Source organism: Panthera tigris, chromosome A2 (assembly GCF_018350195.1).
Source record: "Panthera tigris isolate Pti1 chromosome A2, P.tigris_Pti1_mat1.1, whole genome shotgun sequence".
Lineage (NCBI taxonomy): Eukaryota > Metazoa > Chordata > Mammalia > Carnivora > Felidae > Panthera > Panthera tigris.
Genome location: NC_056661.1, coordinates 50,475,946 through 50,497,988, shown reverse-complemented (window position 1 = coordinate 50,497,988; position 22,043 = coordinate 50,475,946). Strand labels below are relative to the sequence as shown.

At 46.6% G+C, this 22,043-nt stretch overlaps 1 protein-coding gene across 4 annotated transcripts in view; it reads left to right on the top strand.

Annotated features, from left to right (window-relative positions):
• SRGAP3 (SLIT-ROBO Rho GTPase activating protein 3) overlaps window positions 1-22,043 on the top strand; it is a 261,377-nt gene that overhangs the window by 137,503 nt on the left and 101,831 nt on the right. For all 4 annotated transcript variants that reach the window (XM_015545247.2, XM_007075517.3, XM_042979459.1 and 1 more), the window contains exon 3: window positions 9,301-9,463. In XM_015545247.2, the coding sequence (XP_015400733.2) occupies window positions 9,301-9,463 (163 nt within the window). The remainder of the gene's footprint in view (window positions 1-9,300; window positions 9,464-22,043) is intronic.

Below are 22,043 nucleotides of genomic sequence, written 5' to 3'. Positions count from 1 at the left end.
AATATGCACAGGTGCCAAGGCAGGAATGCCCACGAGCTGGGAAGAGCTAGCTACCCCCTTCCTGGGTTTCAGCAGCCTCATTGTCCTGTCATTGAAGATACATACACGAAAGGGTCCTGCATAATGGCTATTCACCGTCTTCATTTTTGTGCATCTTGTGAGGCTTTTCAAATAATTAAGTTGGGGAATTGGGAACAAAAAAGCCTTTGTCAGCTCATGTGTATGCATTTTGGTTTTGGAAAATAACAGTCGATATTGTTAACATTTGAAGACCCTCACTGGCCACTGAGTCGCTCATCCATCCATATGATAGATGAGACAGCAGAGCCTCAGAGAGGTAGAGCGACAAGCCCAAGGACTTAGAGCTGTTTAGCAGCAGAATCTAACCAGAGTCAGAACCTCTCCAACTCACAATACAATGGTCTCAGGCAAATTGAGGCAAAAAAAAAAAAAAAAAAAAGATAAATGAAGAAACCCATCCTTGGTTCAGAGCTTCATCCACTGCCTGGAGAAGGTTTCTGCAAGCAGAGAGGGGGAGGTGGGAGCGGGGTGGACTGGCCTTGGATGCCAGCTAATGGGGTCAGACTTTATCTTCTGTATCCCAGGTCCATTCGCTCCTCTGATGGACCACATGAAAGACACCTGAGCGATCATGTAAACTGTTCTGGGGCTCCTGATCCACTTGGGGCAGCAGCCTATTATGGGTTGAATTGTGTCCTCCCAAAATTTACATGTTGGAGTCCTAACCCCAAAACCTTAGAATGTGACTTTATATGGAAATAGGGTCTTTGCAGAGATAATCAAGTTAACCTGCGCATAGGGTGGGCCCTAATCCAGCACGACTGGTGTTCTTATAAAAAAGGGAAATTTGGACACAGACACAGGGAAAACATCATGTGAACTCGAAGGCGGAGATTGGGGTGATATGTCTATAAGGCAAGCAACACAAAAGATGGCCAGCCAACCACCGGAATCTAGAGGAGAGGCATGGAACAGGGTCTCCCTCACAGTCCCCAGAAGGAATCAACCTTTCTGACACTTTGATCTCAGACTTGTAGCCTCCAGAACTGTGAGACAACACATTTCTGCTATTTAAGCCTCCCAGTGCGGTGCTTTGTTACAGCAGCTGTGTACAACAGTACCCAGCCCAGACGTTCATCCTGGCCTTCAAGGCCCCAGCTCATGCTACCTCTCCAGCCTTGTCTGCACCCTTGGTTACCTCCTCTCTGCTCTCTGGCCACGCGTGCCTTCTCTCCATTTTACAAGGCGTCCATGCACACGGAGCCTTCACACTTACTGCTGGAATGCTCTCCTTTATCCCTGTGTTACACCGAAATCTGCCCATCCTTGTGAATCCAGCTTATCCTTCTGGATACTTTTCATCTCTTCAGCCAACTGTGTGCCCTGTCCTTCCAGAGAAACAGTGGTGAACATGATAGACATAAGCTTGAGAGGAGTCAGAGACCAGAAGCAGAAAGCAAATGAACAGGACAAATCTCAGGAATGGGAGTGCAGTAATAACAATAAAATAGGGGTTTGTGCTAGGGACCAGGGAGCCCCTGAGTGTCAGGGAAAGCCACATGCAGGAGAAACATCTCAACTGAAGCCTCGATGGTAAGAAGGACCAGCATGGTCAACAGATGCTCACTTCTACCTCCCTGGGGTGGGGTAAGCCCCCTCCATAGACCCTTGAGGTACCATGCATTTCTCCTTCATAGCCCCTATCACTGATGCAATTTTCTTTCTTTTTTTTTTTTTTTTAATGTTTATTATTTATTTTTGAGAGAAAGAGACAGAGTGTGAGCAGGGGAGGGGCAGAGAGAGGGGGAGACACAGAATCTGAAGTAGGCTTCAGGCTGTGAGCTGTCAGCACAGACCCTGACACAAGGCCCAAACTCACGAACTGCGAGATCATGATCTGAGCTGAAGTCGGACGCCCAACTGACTGAGCCACCCAGGTCCCCCGAAATTTTCTATGTATTTATGTGATGACTTGATTATCACCTGAGGCCCCCACTGGACTGTACACTCCATGAATGAGGGAGTATGACTCATTTTGCTTACCATTGCCTGGCACATAAGATGGCACTCAGGTAATATTTGTGGACTTAATGATTCATGCTCCAAGTAAGGGCGATGAATTCCAAATCCTGCTCAGGGCAGCTTAGGTAGCAAGAGGTTATGCTTACCTTTTGGGCCCTGGAACTAATTGAGGGAGCCTTTTTCAGGGGCAGCTTTGCTAGCAGTCTGCTGAGCAAGCCAGCGTAAGCCCCAAAAACGTCTTAGAAGGGAGCAGGAAGGCAGAGGCAGGGATTTGGCATCTTGGCGATGGTGTCAGCTGCAGGAGCTTGCCTCTCTCCCAGAGGAACCACAGTCCCAGGGCAGTAGATTTGGATTCATCTGCAGCGTGGGGCTCTGAAGGCCTGGAAATGGGTTCTGTTTGCAAAGCGGAATTTTCCGGCCCCCAGCTGAGAAGCAGGAGAAGCTGGCTCACTGCTAATTTCATTTCCCTAGCTCACCAGCTTGGCAAGACCTTGCTCCTCTAAGCTGCATTCTCTTGGAGCCTCATACCCAGCAACTCTAGCCAAAGAAAGAAAGCTGTGACTCACCAGAAATTTTCATTGCTGTTTTCTGGCCAAAAAAGAAAGAAAGAAAAAGAAAATATATATACATATGTATGTGAAAGTTCTCACATACATATGTATATGCCTGCTGCTTCTGCCTGCTGCATAGATACTGGGATGCACGATTGGAAAAGCAGAAAGGCTGCTCAAGATGTGCCTTAGAGTAGAGCGCGCTGGCCAGGTTCACTGTGACACCTTCCAAAAGTGTGGCTGCAGCAGGCGAAATGAGTGCTGGAATGGAGAGCTGGGTTTCAGGTCAAAGGGGTTCCATTCTCAAAAGGGACAAGTAACCCCCTGGAAAAGGAAGGCTGGTGTCCAGCTCTTCCATGTGTCTTTGGGTGCTTCTTCCTGGGGTTCTGGTACAATCCAGATGGCCAATGGGATGGTGATCGATGTGCTGGCTGGAGCCTTTGACCTGTCCCCTCCTCCGCTTTGCTTCCTGGACTCCAGCCACATTGGCCTTTATTCAGTTCCTTAAATGCACCAAACTCCCCCACCCCGTCATGAGCTTTTGCCTGTTCTCTTCCCTTTGCCTGGGCCCTTGTCCCCTGAGCCTCCCCTCCCACCCCCCTTACCAGGCTCCCGCCCTCTTCCTTTAGAGTCCAGCCTAAAAACTGCTTCCTCAGAGATACTTCAGGGACCCCCAGGCCAGGTCCTCTTGTTATGGGCTCTCCTGGCACCATTTTCTCTAGCACTTCCTGCAGTTGTAACTTGACACACATTTGCAGGATTTCTTGAGCGGTGTCTGTCTCCCTCACTATACTGTAAACTCCGCGGAGGCAGGAACTGTGTCTGTTGTGTTCAAAATTACATCCCTGGGGTCTGGACCATATGAAATATTCAATAAAAAATGTATTGAGTGGATGAACTGCTGAATGAATGACCATGGAGCTGTTTTCTGGTGTTTAATCCCAAGGCTAATGGTACCATTTGAGTAGCCAGAATACAGAGGTTATGCACAGACCCGCATAAAGTCACGTAGGCAGTGTGGTGGACACAGGTGGACACTCACCCTCAAGTCCAGGCAACTTTCTGTTTTGCCATGTTGGGTTCCATCTGTGGCTCTTGCGTCTTCTTTCTGACATGGTGAGAGCCTGGTACCATTGTGGCCAAGATCACGGGTGGCAGCTTTCCACAAAGCAGTCAATTCCGCCCCTGATCCTGGCTGTGGACAGCCCTGTTGCCGCACCCCCCCCCCCCCCGCCCCAGCCAAGCCTTGTAGTCTATTAATGAGCTGCCCTACACAAAGGGAGCCAGGGCTGGGAGAAGGTGAGGAGAGCAGAACAAGCAGTCTCCCATTCTGGGATAGACCAAGCACATGGGCCTGCTGGTTGGATGGCAGGCCTGGGCAGCATCTCTGCAGGGAAGGATGGGATGGCCTATAATGGCCATCCTAGGTAACCAGGGGGAGGGGAGGAGCCCAGCCCTGTCCCGTCCCTCCAGCCTCAGCCTTGCCAGGCCTCCTGAGGATTTGCCTCTTCTGCCATGTGGTCATGCACATTTGTACAGGGTTCCATGTCATTCCATGGTTTCAAATACCATCTGAGTGCTTGCTACCACCTTCCCCATTTGTTTCTCTAGCCCAGATATCACCATCCTGGTATTCCTTAAGCCCTTTAGACTTGTTGTGTTCAAACAGAGTTCCTCTCTGTCCCTCCCTGCCTCACCACTGCTCTGCTTCTCCTCAGCTTAGCAAATGCCACCCCTGCTCTCCCAAGGTGCCCAACCGAGGAAACTTGGGAGTCTTCTTGGACATCTCTTCCTCCCTCCCCATCCGCATCTCAAACTCCATCCGGTTAATCTCCAGACCCAGTCTGTTCACTACCTAGGTATTTCCTGAATCTTTCATCTTTTCTCTTGGCCCCCTTGAGCCCATCCTCCACAGAGTAGCCAAAGCTAGAGTCTGCAGATGCAGTTTTACCCGTTCACTCCCCCACTCTAGATCCTTTGATGGCTTTCCACTGACTTGAGGACAAAGCTCAAATTCTGTAATGGAACTTATAAAGGCCCTTGGCTCTGTGGCTTCTGTCTGATTCTCCAACCTTCCATCTTCCACCCCAGAACGCCATGCTCGAGCCCCACTCGACTGTGTTCTATTCACCCACATGTTCTCTCCAGCCTCCCTCTGGGCCTCTGTTCACCATACTTCTCCATCTAGAAAGCTCTGCCCTATCCAACTTCATTGCAGCCTTTGGTTCTTAGTCAAGAAAGTGCTTCCTCCGGGAAGGGAAGCCATCCATCACCTCACCACCAAATGTGGGCAAGAGGGCCCTCTTCTGCTCCACACCTCCTTCTCATGACTACATTTATGAGGCTGTGTCACCATCTTCTGTTCCTCCCGTGTGGCTCCTCACTTGAGTGGAAGGCATGTAGGCATGTGGGGGCAAGATCTTGCCTGCTCTGGTCTCCGCTGCATCTTTAGCACCTAGCTGTGCCTGGCCTGTACACACAGACTGCGAACGAGCTAAGCCTGGGAAAACCAAGACCCTCGTCTTCCCAGCAGCTGCTCACTTTAGCTTGACAAGTCCTTGGTTGTTTCGGGTAACTTTCTTCTGCTTGCCTCCACTTGTCCTGCCTCCCTGTGGGACTCCGTCGGAGATTGCAGAGATTGCTTCCTGCCCACAGCTTCTGATGAGAAAGGGCTGTGCTGGCTTTCTCTGACCAAGTTTCTCTGACCATGTGACCTCATTTCATGGCCCCCAAGCCATCCCAGCACTTCTTTACCCTTTCAAAATCACTTGCCTTCTTTTTCCCCCACCTGAAATTCACCTTCTGGCTGTGACTTCCATAAATTTTGTACATTTAATTCCCTGATGCTGCTCAATTTTTGCATCCCAGACTGAGCTAAGCCCTTGAAGTAATTTGAGTAACAGCTCAATTATCTCATCTCTCCCTTAATCTTTCCATTTCTATCAGGAAGCAGTGAAAAATGGGATGTGCAAAGTATTTTCTGCCCAACCTGCTTCTCCCTTGCAGTTGTTATCTCAGTTTGTGTCATCAGCATCTACCCAGTTTCCTGAGATCTGCACCTTGGAATCACTCTACTTTCCTCCATCCTTCTTCTTCCTCTCTATTTCCAGGAGCTCTCCATGATGATCTGTGCTCCCTTGGAAGTGTCTCAAGTCCTTCCTTCTCTGGCCACACTGCCACCGACCCAGGCCCTCATCATCTCTCTCTTTTCCTAGACTAAGGTCACCTCATGACTAGTCGTCCTCTCTCCAGCCCCATGCCTCTGTACACCCCCATCTATCCTGCCATACACTCATCCATCTATGAGTCCACTCATCTATCCACCCATCCACTCATTCACCTACCCATTCACTCATCTACCCATCCACCCACTTGTTCATGTATTTACCCATCTACCCACCCCTTTATCCACTCATCCATCCATCCATCCATCCATTCATCTATCCATCTATCTATCTATCCATCCATCCTGCAGTCTGCCCTCAGTGATCTAAACACACTTTGGTTAAATCATACCTCTGCTCACGTAACTTTCATGACTCCTCACTGCCTATAGCAGGCATTCTTAGCCCTGGATGCACATTAGAATCCTACAGAAAATGTTTAAAAATTACCAATACTAGGGGCGCCTGGGTGGCTCAGTCAGTTAAGCATCTAACTTTGGCTTGGGTCATAATCTCATGGTTTGTGAGTTCGAACCCTGCGTTGGGCTCTGTGCTGACAGCTCAGACCCTGGAGTCTGCTTTGGATTCTGTGTCTCCCTGTCTCTCTGCCCCTCCCCTGCTCGTGCTGTGTCTCTCTCTTTCTCTCAAAAATAAATAAACATTAAAAAAAAATACCAATACTAAGGCTTTACCCCTGGAGATTCTGATTTAGTTGGTCTTGCATTGGGCCTGGCTCTTGGTGTTTTCTTAAAGCTCTGCAGGTGATTCTAATGTATAGCCAGGTAGAGAACCATGTGACCTAGAGGATAAATTCCAAGCTCATTAGCTTGGCATTTGTTGCTCCCCACAATCAAGCCCTTAATCTGCCCCTCCAGCTTCATGTCCTACCAGTCCTCTCTTAACATGTTTGAAATTCTGGCTCTACGGAGCCACTTCTCTATCTTTGTATCCATGGTGCCCTCTGCCTACAATTCTCTCTCTCTCTGCTCCTCTGTTTGGAAAACTCCTACCCATTTTTCAAGACCCAGCACAAATGTGTTCTTTTCTCATGGAAATTTCTATAGCATCTACTAGGAATCAGGCACATCCCTGGGCACTGGATGTGGTGCCTGGAACAGAACAGTCTCTCCTCTGGAAGAACTTACAGTAGGGTGAGGGATGGGGATGGAAACTGCTTGAGGCAAATGTTCTCAAACCTGAGTGTGTTAGGGCACCCAGAGGGCTGGTTGAAACACAGATGCTGGGCCTACCCCTAGGGTTTCTTAGTAAGTGGCCTGGGATGGCCCTGAGAACTTGTGCTTTCAACAAGTTCTCAGCTGATGCCAATACTGCTGGTCCAGGTATCACAGTTTGAGAACCCGTGCCTTAGTGTTTGATCACAGGTGCACTCTCTGTGGAGGTATCATTGAAGCTGAGACCAAGAGGAAGAGAAGGAGGCAGTCACAAGAAGAGCAGGGGCTCACGCATTCCAGATGGAGGGAACAGCATGCATGAAGGCTCCAGGTGGGAGGGAACCTGGCACAACGGAAAAGGGGAGTGTGTGCCTGGGATGTGGAGAGCACAGGGGGAGAGTGGTGCCTTCTCCAACTTCTCAAGCGGAACTGATGCTCTGTGTGTGTCTCTGTTATAGCACTTTCTCACCTTCCACTGTAATCCTTTCTTCTGCCTCCGCCACTTGAGAAGGAGCCCCTCCAAGGCACGTCTGTGTCACGGTCACCCACAGCCCATCTGAGACCTGACGCTGAGTAAATGCTGAGGGAATTGGGCTGGGTGGTTGAATTTTTTCGTGTTCTAGCTTTTTCTCTAGGTTACAAGCAAAGAAGCAATTTGTTCATTTTTTTTTTCCCTATGGCAGCCTGTCTTCCTTTTTCTTTAGGCATTTTCCACCATAACCATCCTCTAAACCAAACTCCCTTCTCCCGGATTCATGCTAGCTGGGCAGAGTTTTAGCCCATTTGGTGAGAGCCAGAAAATTCCTTTAAGAGGCCCCTCCTCACCTGTCCTTCCCAAGCTTAGGAGTTGCAGTGGGGTCTGGGGCATGGGGGTGCTGCAGGTGCCCAAGGCTGTTGGAGCTGCACCCCCGGCACATCCCCTTGGCTGTGGGAGGATAATGTGGTCATAGAGTCAGCAGAATTCCCTTCCTCAAAATCACTGGTAGTGGGCAGCTGAGCATATCCGTGGCCAGCCCTCTGGGGTGGCCCATCCTGAGGGCCCGAGGGGAGAATGCAGGTCTGGGGCTATCTTAGAGGCCACCACCTTCACATGCAGATGGTCTTCTCCCCCACAACCTGCCTTTTCCAACATGTCCTTCCCACCCTGGGAAGTAGAATAAGGGAAGAATCAGGGCCAGAGGGCAAGAACACAGCACAACACCACATGTGGCAACATGAGATTATCGGTTTCTAATTACCCTTACTTCTTTCTTTTTGGAGAGTAGGGTATATATATGTGCACACATATATGTATATACATGTCTGTGCATATATACATATATGTGTATATATACATGTGCACACATGTGTAAATATATGCATACATATATGTATATGTGTATACATATATACAGATATATGTATACGTGTGTGTGTATACACACACACTCACACCCTTTACTGAGGCCAACAGAGGGGCCTTTGGGAAAGTGTACACAAGTGAGAGATATTCCCCCATTTCCTTTTTCAGAAACATCCTATTTCTCATATCCCATTTCAAACATATCTCTATGGTATGTAGATATCTGGTTCTCAGACTTTGGCTTGAATCAGAATCCCATAGAAGGTGTGTTAAAACCCGGATTGCCACCTCTAGAATTTCTGACTCAGCAGGTCTGGAATGGGGCTTGAGAACCTGCATTTCTAGTGAGATCTCTGGTGATGTTGCTGCTGGTCTGAGGACCACACTTTGAGAACCCCTGTTTTAGCAAAATGCCCGGCTGGAGTCTGCTAAGACCTATCAGTTGTTACAGGGCAGGGGTGGGGGCGGATTTATTTGTCTTGTATGTACTTTACTCATGCATCCCATTTGGGAAGATGGGTTGACATCCTCCCGAATACAGAAGCTGAAATCCTAACAAGCCCCCAGCTCCACTCGTAGACAAAGACATGTGTTTCCAGGAGACCAAGACAGAGAAGCTGGCCCTGGAAGAGGACAAAGGGGCTGGGGGAGTCAGGGAAGGGTCCACTTTTGTTTTTCCACTGCATAGTTTTAGCACTAATAGGAACATTTCAAGCACAATTGGATGAGTATTTCTTAGCCCCACGGAAGGCAGCTTCTGCCCAGAAGGGAGTGATGCACGTAGCAAATTCCGCATGCAGTGGGAGAGGAGAATGGGATAGGACTTAGAACCCAAAGACCTGGGTTTGGCCCCAGCACTGCTCTGGGACCTTGGGGGGATCGCTTCACTAGCTGTAAATGTGTTCCAATGAAACTGAACTTGAAAGGGCCTCATGAAGTTCAAAAGAGCTATAGTGGATGACAATGCAGAACACTTGTGTGGGTGACAGTTCCAGTGAGGCCAACCTGAGCTGCCTTGGTTTCCACAGGAAGGACCAGTACCTCCTCTCACCCGTGAACTGTTGGTATCTGGTCCTGCATCAGACCAGGCGGGAGAGTCGAGATCATGCCACCCTCAACGACATCTTCATGAACAATGTCATCGTCCGCCTCTCACAGATCAGCGAGGATGTCATCAGACTCTTCAAAAAGGTGGGCAAGCAGGCCACTCCACCTGCTCGGATATCTCTGCCCCAGGCTGGCCATGGCAACACTGCCAGGGTGCCAGGGTGGGATATGGTTTGTGGAGATGGGACCAGGAGGGGAGGTGTGTTGAAGGGTGCAAGGGGCCGAGGGCTGGACATGGTGTCCCAGACTCTGAGTCTGAATCCTAGATATGGCTGGTGGCCTCAGCCACTTCCACAACCACCCCCACAAAAATTAAAATGTCTGCATGGTTGGCAAATACTACATGTTCATTGTAGGAAATTTGGGGAAATGGACATGAGCACACACACACACAAATTTAAAATCACTTGGAATGGTACCACTCTGCAGCAATCACTTTGGTGCCATAGGAATTTCCTTAAACATATAAACGCAAATACAGTTTTTGTAAGTTCTCATATCTATACATTTCCAGTATACATTTCCCAAATGACACGAGACTGCGTATATGACTTTACTGTCTTCTTATGTCACCTAACAAATTACATAACACTGTATGGCAAAATTTTCCCAAGTCAATAAGTATATTTCTGTACCACTTTTAAATGATGCCATAGAATTTCATAGATTACCCTCATTTATTTAACCAATCTTTTATTGTTGAACACTTAGCTTATTTCCATTATTTTACTCTTAGAAATAACACTGCTGTGAGTGTCTTTGTATATATACTTACGTCACGGTCACTGCTATTATCTTATGGTCGGTTTCTGCAACAGGAATTTTTGGGTCAAAAGTTTGCTCATTTTTAAGACTTGTAGCAAAGTGCTCAGTTGTTTTCAGAAAGGTTTTACCTGTATAAATGCCCAGAAGTCAGGTGTGCAGGGAACAGTCACTTGTATGCGCCCTGAGGCCTCTATATCCCAGGCCTCTCGCACAGTGCCTGGCAGACAGTAGATGATGTGTGTAATGTTTGTAGAACTGAACCCACCTTTGTGAACTTCAGTGTCCTCTCTGTAAAATGGGCTAGTCCTTTGGCTTCAGCGAGCCTTATCTTCTGTGTCCTATCAAATGGTTTTAGGGTCAACTACTTCCCAGTAGTACATGTGAAGGACAGGGAGGCGTTGACCAGGGTGTGGTCTCTGGGTCCAGAGGTTTTAAATTTCTGGGTTCATAGGTTCACAATCCTGGTTCCATCATTTATCAGCTGTGTGTCTTTGGGTGTTGTTACTTTAACTCTGTGCCTCAGTTTCTTCATTGTGAGGATAAAAAGACACACAGGGCCTTGGGGACGATTAAGAGAGTGTTAACTCTTTAAAAAAAAATAAAAAGGAAAAAACAAAAATGACTTTGGCACGGGTCATGATCTCATGGTTCATGAGTTCAAGCCCCGTGTTGGGCTTTGTGCTGAGAACGCTGAGCCTGCTTCGGATTCTCTGTCTCCCTCCCTGCCCCTTCCCCTCTCTCTCTCTTTCTCTCTCTCTCTCTCTCTCTCTCAAACATTAAAATTTTTTTTTAAAAAAGAGGGTGTTAGTCCGAAGAAAGACACGGACAGTAAGTGTTCAGGAAAGCTGGCTACCACTCTACCAACGTGAGTGTTATTACCAAAATTATTGAGCTCATCTTACTAGGCGCCAATTTTAGGGATTAGGTGACCTGGGATTGCTAGAAGCACAAGGAGGAGAACAAGTTGATTTGAAATGTAATAATCTCTCTGTGGTCTGTATTTGGATTGTCCACTTTGAGGACAACTTCTACAGCAAAATGGTAATCACAGGCTAATTCCCTCCCACCACACAATATGTGCCGGTCCCCTCCTGGGGCAGTGTTTATGAAACGTGGTCTAAGTTTAATATTTGTGTGAGCAAACATAATTAGGAAGGTAAATACAGTGCAATAAAAAAAAAAATCACAGTGCTTTGCAAAACCAAACAGCTGATTCCGATCACTCGGTCTGGCCAGAAGCCCCCGCCTGCTGCCAGTGTCACATCTTTTTCCTGGGTGGGAGTGATTCACAGAGAAAGGGTCATCAGGGCCGTTAGGAAATGAAGGGTCTTTTTCCTGACTGATCCCTGGGACAAGTGAGATAAATCTTTTCAGTTCTCATTTAGGCTGACAGCAGCCTCACTGGTGATGGAGGTTAACAGGGTAGAAAATAATGAAAAAATGTCGACAGCTGAGCTTCTGGCTGCCTTGTTACCAGGCCTGTGCCTGTGGAACAAAGGAAACGGCCTGGCCCCTGTGGGCCGGGAGAGAGCCGGAGAAGAGTCTGGCTGGCTGATTTAGCACAACCTGGTCCCTTTGTGTCACATCAGTTATAGATAATCTCAGCACGGAGGCTGCACTCCTTATGTACTAATAGATCCCGCAGACCTCTAGCACCAGTGAGGCCGTCTCTGGTCAGACTGGGGAGTGGGATCGTCATTTACTCCATCTTACTAATGAGGAGGTAAAGCCTGAAAAACTGCCAGAGAACCCAGACTTGTCCACTTTGGGCCCATTTTCATCACCGGCAGGAAGCAGTATGGCTGGGCTTTTGAAGTTTGTCTCAGAACTGCCCCTCACTGACTTGTGAACCCGGGCCAATCTCTGAGCCTCAGTTTTCTCATCTAGGAGATGGAGACGGTGACAGTGCCCACTCTAGGGGGCTGCTCTGAAGAGCAGAGGTAGGCCAAGTGCCCAACACAGGCCTGGCATCCAGCAGGTGCTCATTAAATGGTGGCTCTCTAGTGACCCTGAAGACTGGAGCCTCCTCCCTATTCCTGAGCTGGGTCCTAACACTCGAGGGGATGTTCCTTCCCCACCCACCAAGTCATGAGCTGCTCATGCATCTGCAGGAAGGGAGAAGCTTCTAGGCCAGCTGTCCTTCCTGGGTTTGGGTCTGGGGCAGCTGCTCTGCCTACCAGGTTCTCGCTGACTCAGGGTGTCTTTGACTTAATAACTTACCTTCTCATGATTCTCCATTTCCCCTTGCAGTGCAGTCTGTTCTTATGACTAGAAGCAGCACTACCCATTCCACAAGCCATCCTAGGATTCCTGCGGGCAAGTGGACATATGCACACAGGTGGCCCTTGCTTTAAGTATGAGATAAGGATCCGGTGTAGCCAAAGGAACTGGCTGAGACCTTAGAGGCCATCATGTTGGTCAGAGCTTTTATGGTTGTGAACAACAGAAACCCAACTCAACTGACTTGAAGGAGGAAAGGGACTTACCAGCTCTCCAGAGCAAGGCTGGCTTTAGGCATGGGGGCTTCAAGGGCACAGAAGAACTCCCATCTCTCTGCAGCTCTGCTCCAGTTTTCTCTGTTTCCTCAATTTTTTGGGGGGTGGGGTGAAGGACTCTTTCACAGGAAGTCTCTCTCCATGTGATAACCACATGCCCCCCCCTCCAGGCTTACATCCCCCCTGCATCAAGCCCCATGGAAAGTGAGAGCTCTGTTCTCCCAGAATTGAGTCTTACAGGCTCTGATTGCTCAACATGGGTCACACCAGCGCTCCTGAAGCTGCACCTGTGGCCAGTGGGAGGCAATGCTTTGACTGACCAGGCTCAGGAAACATCCCCACCCCTGAAGCCACGTACACACTCAACTCCACCTAACCCATGAACAGAGAATGGGTGGTTCCCCTGAAAAACTGGAGTCCTCTTATAAGAAGGGAGAAATAAAACAACAGATGCCCACTAGGCCTCTTTTCTAGTCCCTTTATCATTCTCTGCAGGAGCTGGCCCTCCCTCTGCTAGATGTCCCTAAGAAATGGTATTCATTACCTCTCAGGATAGCTCATTCCATTTGGGGACAACCACGATCAATAGAAAGTTCTCCCCAATGTTGAAATAAAATCTCAGTGTTTACACTCATGATCCTGGTCACGTCCTGAGGGCCACATAGACCAATCCACGTGGAGACTTGTCAGTTGCTCGAAGATAGAAATCATGACCACCCAGCCAGATCTTTCCCACCTCTGAGTAAACACCCCAGGTCCCTTCAGTTCACCCTGTGATTTGGCTTCATGCTTTCCCCCCCCCCCCCAAGTCATGCCCCAGGCTTCTCTGACCTGCACAAGTTAACATTCAGATCTATTCAGAATACTCCAGGAAGGTTTGAAGGGCTAAGAGTAGAACAGAGCTGTCTAGACACATTCTTTCTAATAATGCAACTTATGCAGGCTTTTGCCTTTTTGACCTCAGTCTCTTCACATGGTTGGCTCCCTCTGAGCTCCCTGCTTGAATCCCTGGTATTTTTATGCCAGCTGTTTTTTTAAAATCTATCTTTTGAATTCTGTACTTGCATTTCTTTATATTCGGTCTTTTCAAACTTCATCTTATTAGATTCTGCTCAGGGCATCTGCGTGGCTCAGTTGGTTGAGCATCTGACTCTTGATTTTGGCTCAGGTTATGATTCCAGGGTCATGGGATTGAGCCCCATGTCGGGCTTTGTGCTGAACATGGAGCCTGCTTGGGATTCTCTCTCTCTCTCTCTCTCTCTCTCTCTCTCTCTCTGCCCCTCCCTGCCCCGCTCTCTCTCTAAAATAAATACAAAGTTAGATTCTGGTCTAATGGGATAACTGTTTTATTTAAGTGATTTTTCAAGCAGCAATAGGGTAACTCTTCTGAGAGGTCCTTATTCCTCCTCTGTGGGGAAAGACTTTTATAACTTCTCTATGTCTCCCTCTGTGTTCCCTTCTTTGGTGTGTCAATTCTTTAACCTCATATTTGATTCTTCTTTACCTTCTTAGTGGAGAGGTGGTAAGTGGGTCAGACGCTTGAGGATGAGTTCACAGTGAGTGACCTTTGAGTTGGGTATTGAAGGATGAATAGGAGTCTGCCAAATGGAGAAAGGACGTTGGAAGTTCAGTGTTTGGAGAAAGTCAAGAGCACAATGGGTATATCACAGTGGAGGTCCAAGGTAACTCAAAAGGGAGGCTGCAAAATGGCAGTCTTCAGATGAATTTGGTTCTCAAGGATAATCTGCATGGCCCTCACTATGTTAAGAAAAATAAAACCAATATTTGAAAATTGTAGGGGTTCACATAAAAACTAGGACTTTGCATTTTGAAGAAGTCCTGTCAATATCAGATCCCCACAGGTAATTCTTGGTTAAGTTGGCTGGGACTGAGTAGCTGGTAGCCCCTATAGGCAGGGCACACTCTCCCCACTGCCCCAGGGTCCTTGCTGTCGTCTAGTGTAGCATACCTGCTTGGCTCCTTTATTTTGCCTCCCTGGCCCCTTCATGCATTTGAGTTTGTGGCCTCAATTTTAAACATTATCTACCAGTGATTCACAAATTCTAGCATCAGAAACACCTAGAGGTCTTGTTAAGCAGATTGCTAGGCCCCACTGCCACAATGTCTGATTTAGTAAGGGGGAGAGAGGCCTGAGAATCTGCATTTCTAACAAGTTCCTTGGCGATGCTGATGCTGCTGGTCTGGGGACCACACAGGGAGAATAACTGACCTCCTTGTTTCACAGGTGAGGAAACTGCGGCCTGCCTCTGGTAAGCACAGCATCTGGCCCCAAATGCAGGTTTTTCCACTCCAGGTCCTGTACTGAATCTACTAACCCCTGTGGAGCACCAGTGGTGGTGGTGGGGGGGGGAGTCCATCTGCATCCTGCCTGCTCTCCCTTCCTGCCCCTACCGTGTCTGAGACTGGGCATTGAAGCCCATTCATTCCATTTTCAGTCTCAGCCTCCTTAACAATAGCCATCCATTATTCTATGCTCCGATGCCTGCAGAATTTAATTACTTGCCTGGCCGTGAAGTGAATTTGATTGTTGGGAGCTGCGGTGTTCTGGAGGAAGCACTAATGAGGAAAGACTCTCAGCAGAGAAGAGAAGGCATCTGGGGGGCTTGTGTTTGAAAGCAGCCATTCACTGTGTGGCAATAGGTCTTGGTCTTCAGTGAGCTTTTTCGTTCCCGCCTCGAAGATGTCCGTCGCATTTCATAAATAAATCAGGGCTTTTGTGTCCAATAATTGCCTTGCTTTGTAACCAAGATCAAAAGCACCAATGGCCTTGGATTCAAAGCCAGGTTTATTTTTTATTTCGTGGTTGCAGGAGAGAGTGAGGGTTTGCATGCTGGAGGGTCCAGCTAGGAGGCCTACATGGAGACAGAGCAAGTGGGCAAAGTGCCAAGGGAACGAGAAACCCTCAGCCAATCTCCACCGGCTCCCACGGAGATGAAGTCGTGAACACTCACTCTGCTAGTACAGCCTGCTGAGCTGGTCACCATCAGGCATTCAACCCCCTCAATAAACATTTATTAGTGCTATCATGACAGTAGGCAAACAATAATCATAGAAAGCAAACAGTGAGTGCTTACTGTGTGCTGGGCTCTGGGCTAAGAACTCCATAGATACTTAATTCTTAAATCCTAAGAGCAAGATGCTGTCATCATCCCATTTTACAGATGAGGGAACTGATGCTGATGAAGGTGAGCTGGAATTGGAGTCCAGATGTGTGTGACTGGAGCCCATGTTTGGTGTTAGACAGGTGGTGAAGAAGATAGATGAGTCAGACACAGTGCCCTCTTTCAGGGAGATCACACTGTAGAATGGAAGCAAAGACAGGTGTGTGGCTGTGATTCAAATGTAGCAGAGAGGGATGTTGGTTCAGAGGGAGGAGGACTTCTAATCTGGGCTGGGGGTTGGGGCTCAGGGAAGGTTTTATGTTGGGGATGCAGCATTTGAAGTGAGTCCTGAAAGATTAGGATTTATCCCAGTTTGGGTTCCCCAGGAAGATGATTGAGAGTGATTACAACGCAGGGGTATATTAGCAAATGTTCTTGGGGTTTCCACCTGCAGAAGGAAAGGAGGGAAAGCAGGAGTCAGTGAATGGAGAAGTTGGGCTGTGGTGCAGTCACAGCTAAAGCCTCAATTGACTCCTTGGGGGAGCTCGGAAGCTGGGCTGGCCCTTCTGAGTTCTCCTGAGTAGGGGCAAGGAGGATGGACCTTTACCTTTTTGGTGCTCCCAGAAGGGGGCATGGTCTTAGGCAGACCTAGGTCTTGGCTAACTGCTCTTTAGCCAAGGTAGTTCCTGTCTGCCAGCAGCCCTCCACACAGCTGGGGGATTAAAAGGGACTGAAAGTGACCTGGGTGGCACATCACTGTGTCCATACAGATATGCAGAGATTTGAGAAAAGTCAGACATGGGATTCCAGACCAAAGCAAAGGCTGGTGGACAGAAATGTCTGGGTCCTGTATCACGAGCTGATAGGTCAATGTTGCAGTCCAGTGCAGTGGTTAGGGCTGTGAGCGGATTCCCTGGCTCAGTCCCTATTTTGCCACTTTCTGACCATGTGAGTTCATTTTCAAGATGAAGCTAATAATAACCTCCTTCATGGGGTTGTTGTAAGGATTAAAGAAAGATTATATAAAACCACTACCTGGTACACAGTAAGTAATCAATAAATATTAGCTTTATTAGGATGGTTATTGGGGCTTTGAGAAAGAACACAGTGAGACTTAATTTTGGAGATGGGATGAAGGAATATTTTATTCAGGGCATACAGATTAAACAAAGTGTCAGAAACAAGAAAAAATATGCTCAGAAAGCCACTCACTGATTAGTTCTAAATCATGGTGGCCTTGTCTCTTCTTTTATAACCTCTTATTTCTTTTTCTTGCCTTATTATATTGGCTAGGACCTTCATCTCGTAGAGTATGGAGGGATATGGGAGAGAAGTGGTATTCTTGACTTTTAAAAGGCATGTTTCTAAATTTTCACCATTTAAGACAAAAACTCTTAGCAAACAGGAATAAGCAGAAAACTTCTTTAGCCTGATAAAGGGCATTTACCAAAAGCCAACAGCAAATATCATACTTCCTGTTGAAGAGAATTCAGCAAGATGGCTGGTTGCAGAAATTAATCATATTCCTGTGTGTCAGCCAGGTCCATTAAAAAATAAGAATGATTGAAGATTAATGCCATTAATGCTACAAATTAGCTGCATCCTAAAAGTTTCAATAAGTGATGCTTTCATTGTCATTCAGAGATTAATATTTCATAATTTCCATGGCAATTTCTTCTTTGACCCATGAATTATTCAGAATTGTGTTTAGTTTCAAAGGTTTTTTTTTTAAAGCTTTATGCTTGCTTTTAACTTATAACTTTATCACAGTTGATAAGAAAATAAGGTCTGTGGGTTATATTTTTAAATTTTTGTTGAAGCATTGGCCTTATCAGGTATCGAGAGCTCCTCTAAAGTGATAGTCAGTAAAACAGGCAGTTCTAGAGCAGTGCTAGGTAAGCTGACTAATGGGACAGAACAGGACTTTTTGCAAATGAGAGCACAGTACATGACAGTGTTGCATTACAGATTGGTCGGTAGATTCCACTGGTTGTCATTTTGGGGGCTATTTTTGGGAAATGATTTTACACATACACACACACATATTTTTTTATATGGAAAAATGAGACCTCTACCTTCATTCACAACAATATATTCTAGGTAGATTAAAACACTAGAGGTAAAAAGCAATACTTTAAAACTATAGAAGAAAATGTAGGAGGTTATATTTAAAACCCTGGGGATAGGAAAAGAAACATAAAAAAGAATGTTTCTTTTGCCTAAAGGAAACATAAGAAAAGCACAAACTCTAAAGAAAAATATTGACAAATTCCATTATGTTCGAATAAAAAAAATCTTCCTGCAACAACAAATAAGGAAAGAGAAAACCAAATGAGACACAATTTGACTCCCATTTAGACTGGTAGGACAGTCCTAAGTGCTGACAAGAATGTGGGGCAACAGGGAGCTCCATGACCTGTAAATTGGTCCAGCCCCTTTGGGGAACAACTGGGCTTAATGTAGCAACAGTGAAGGAAGAGGTATACACCCTGTGACCCAGCAATTCCACGTCTGAGTATAATCTAAAAATATTCTAGTATATCACACACACACACAAACCTTGTACAAGGGTGTTTGCTGCAATAGTGTTTATAGTAAAGAAAAAAAAATCACTTCAATGTCCATCATGAAGGGAATGGCTAAATAAACTATCTATAGTCATTCAATGGAATAGCATACAGTCCTTAAGATGATGGAACTAGATGTGTATGAACAATGTAGATAAAACTGGAAAATGCAACATTGGATGAAAAAAGCAAGCTAAGCTGTGATATTTTTAAACAATTTAAAACAAATTAATAGTTCATATTGTTTGTTTTTGAGTTTTTATTTATTTATTTAGAGAGAGCACGCGCGTGTGCGCATGAGTTGGGGAGGGGTGGAGAGAAAGGGAGAGAGAGAATCCCGAGCAGGCTCCACACTCTCAGCACAGAGTCTGATGTGGGGCTCAAACCCATGAACCATGAGATCATGAACCGAGCTGAAGTCAGATGCTTCACCGACTGAGCCACCTAGGCGCCCCTAGTTCATATTGTTTATAGTATTAGAAACCTGTGTGACCTAAAGGTATGCAAAGGTGGGCTGTGGAAGGCACACTAGCTGCAGAGTAGCAGTTGAGGAAGGAGGGAGGAAGAAAGGGGACAAAGGGCACTTCAGTGGTATCTGGAACATTTTGCTTTCTAAGAGTAGTTTTGGAGCAAAAACAGAAAAATCTAATTTGGGTGGCATGTTCATGAGTGTTTGCTATTGTTTTCTCTACCCTTCTGTATGTTTGAAATATTGGAGAACTGAAATAAAGGTGGGGGGAGAAAGGCCAGTTGGAGACAGATTGAAGAAGCCCTTGGATGTCAGAATAAGTTGGGCTTTATTTTCTAGACATTGGAGAATCACTGACAGTTCTTGAATGGAGATGACGTAACCAGAGCCAACTTTAAGGATGATTGATTTGATATATTTGATGGCTTTGAAAGAGAGATGCTGGACTCAGGGAGAGCAGTTACATGTTATTACACATACACACTAATATGCAGATTAGTGGTGAAGGGATGGTAGGAGCCTGGGTCAGGGAGGGTGCTATGGGAATAGAAAGGAAGGAAAGGATGGATGGATGAGTAGACGGGTGGGTAGGTTCACGAGTACGTGGGTGGGTGGATGGGTGGACATATAGACGGGTGGATGGGAAAATGGGTAGAAAGGTGCTGGGTAGCTGGCTACAGACATTTAAAAAATTTTTTTGATGTTTATTTATTTTTGAGGGGGGTGGTGCAGAGAGAAAGGGGGACGCAGAATCTGAAGCAGGCTCCAGGCTCTGAGCTGTCAGCAAAGAACCCAACGCGGGGCTCGAACCCATGAGCTGCGAGATCATGACCTGAGCCGAAGTCGGTCGCTTAACCGACTGAGCCACCCGGGTGCCCTGGCTACAGACATTTTTGAAACGCCAAAGCAGTCTGTATTACATCCTGTTCACAACAATGCAGATGAAAAAAAAGATCAGATGATAAAATGACAAGGAGGTTAAAGTGATGTCTCGGATCAGTGATGCAGCAGTAATACGTGATTAATAATATTTTGAATCTAACAAATAAGCCTGACAACATTTGTATTCACCTCGAAGATCATCTAGAGAGGGGAAAAAAAAACAGCTCAAAACTCAGTGGCTTCAGGTTTTCATAGATACTGGTTTTTCAGAAAGATAGCTTTGTCATGCTCCCCTTCCCTCACTACAAATTTTTCTCTCCTTATCTGTAAGAGATTCATGGCAAAAAAAAAAAGAAACAAAAAATGTAGGTCGGCATCAGGGATGTAATCCAGAAAGACTACTGAATATGTTCTGTTTCGAGAGAGACTCAGGTCAGCATTCCACCCCATCTCCTTCTGCCTTGACCTGGAGGCCAGGGGGAGGGCAGGGACTTGGCCACAGATAACGGGAGATTCTGCGGAGTGGCCCTGGGCACTGTGTGTTATCTGATATTTACGATGATCTAAAGCAGAGCCTTGTAAATGTCACTATGCTCTTCATACTAAAGGCAGAGGAGTATCCATGTTTTATAATTATTTGGGAATGCTTGGGGAAAAAAATTCTTAAGGCACATAGAGTGCTAATTCTCCCAGTGGGGGCAGTAGAGTGGAATGTTTGAGAGCATCCCATCTGCCAGCTCTATGGTCTTGGGCATATTACTCACCCTCCCTGAGCTCCTATGTCCCAATCTTTAAAGTAAGGTTAATGATAGTGCCTCCCATAAAGAAAGGGCTGATATTAGGCTTAAGTGAGTGATTATCTGTAAAGCAGGCATCACTGGGCCTGGCACATGCTGAGAGATTCATGAACAATAGCTAGTATAGTTCACTAACAGTGTTGTTGTCATTATCTATACTGACAAGTAGTATTAGTAGTAATAGTACTGGGCATTATAATTAACAATGATAGCAAGTGTTATTAATAATAATACTTAGTGTTACTAGTAGAGATCTAGAAACTCCTAGCCTGTCAGAGCACTTGTTTGTAGTCATTCCAAGGTATGCTTGGACTTCCTTAGACCTGTTTTGTTAAGCATTTCTGAAAACGGAGGCCTTCAGTGCAAACAGCATGCCAGAGGGATGCTGGAGAGTAATTACAGGGGGAGGAGGGTGACATTGCTGAGCTCCTGGGCATGCATCGGTGGGGCCCACTGCTGCCAAGAACCTCTGATGAGCAGTCCCAGGGCCTTCCTGCTTCCTGCAATCTGGTATCCCGGCTCCGGCAACAGGGGGAAGAGTTCAGGGCTCAAGTGTGCATTCCAGCTTCTTACACAAACATGCAGATGACAACATTTGGAGCTGCAGCAACAGGAGACATAGACTAGTTTGGGAAGGGGAGGAAAAGCAGGGAGGTGTCCAGGAACAGGAACAGGAAGATGATAGGGGAGAGGGGAAGAGTAACAAGGGTCCGGATGGAAGGTGGGGGAGAGACTAGGCTATGGCTGTTGTTTGGGGACAAGGGGTTGTGACATGGCAGAATGCCCACAGCCCACTTACTGGCAAGTGAGGACACAGCTAAGAGAAACAGCCAACTAGCTGTCTAAACTGCTGTTTCCAGGGATAAGCTGACCTTCCAGGACAAACTGAAGAAGCCCCATTCCTCTGAGACACGCCTTTTAAGCCTTTGCTTGGGAAATAAATGCACAATTGCTCTGGGAGATGGCCAGTGGTACATATATCATGTATTTAAATAGGGAACATCTGTGGGTCTCAAGTTTTGTTATTGCTTAGAAAACAAGCAGGAGCGTGGAAACAATGTGGGATTTACAGCTAAAAGAGCCAAAACTTTTGTTTTATTTAATTTGTTTCCTATTGTTTGCTTGGAACCCCAGAACTAGGAAAGCCATGAACTGTCCCCAAAGGTAACCCAACATGAGAACATCTAGTCGAGCAGAGGGAGACGAGCCTTTGCTGCTGTAGCACCTGGCAAGGTGCTACAAGAGAGGCCCTAGAGGATAGCTGAGAGTTGAGGCGGCCTCCACTTTTCTCGAGGATTGTTTCTAATGGTCTCCTTCAGAGAAGTGGAGGGAGACTTGTCATTAAAACCCAACATTTTAGGATGATCTTATTTTTCTAGGCACGAAGGGTGACATTAGCACTGGAAATGACCCACCTGTTAGTTTGCCCTTTAAAAACAGAACCTTTCAAATACAGCTCATGAAGGCCCGGGACCTATGGTAATAATTTTTGAGGGCTTCCCCCTAAAAGTTCAATTATCCCTGCACTGAAAACTAAATCAGGGGCGCCTGGGTGGCTCAGATGGTT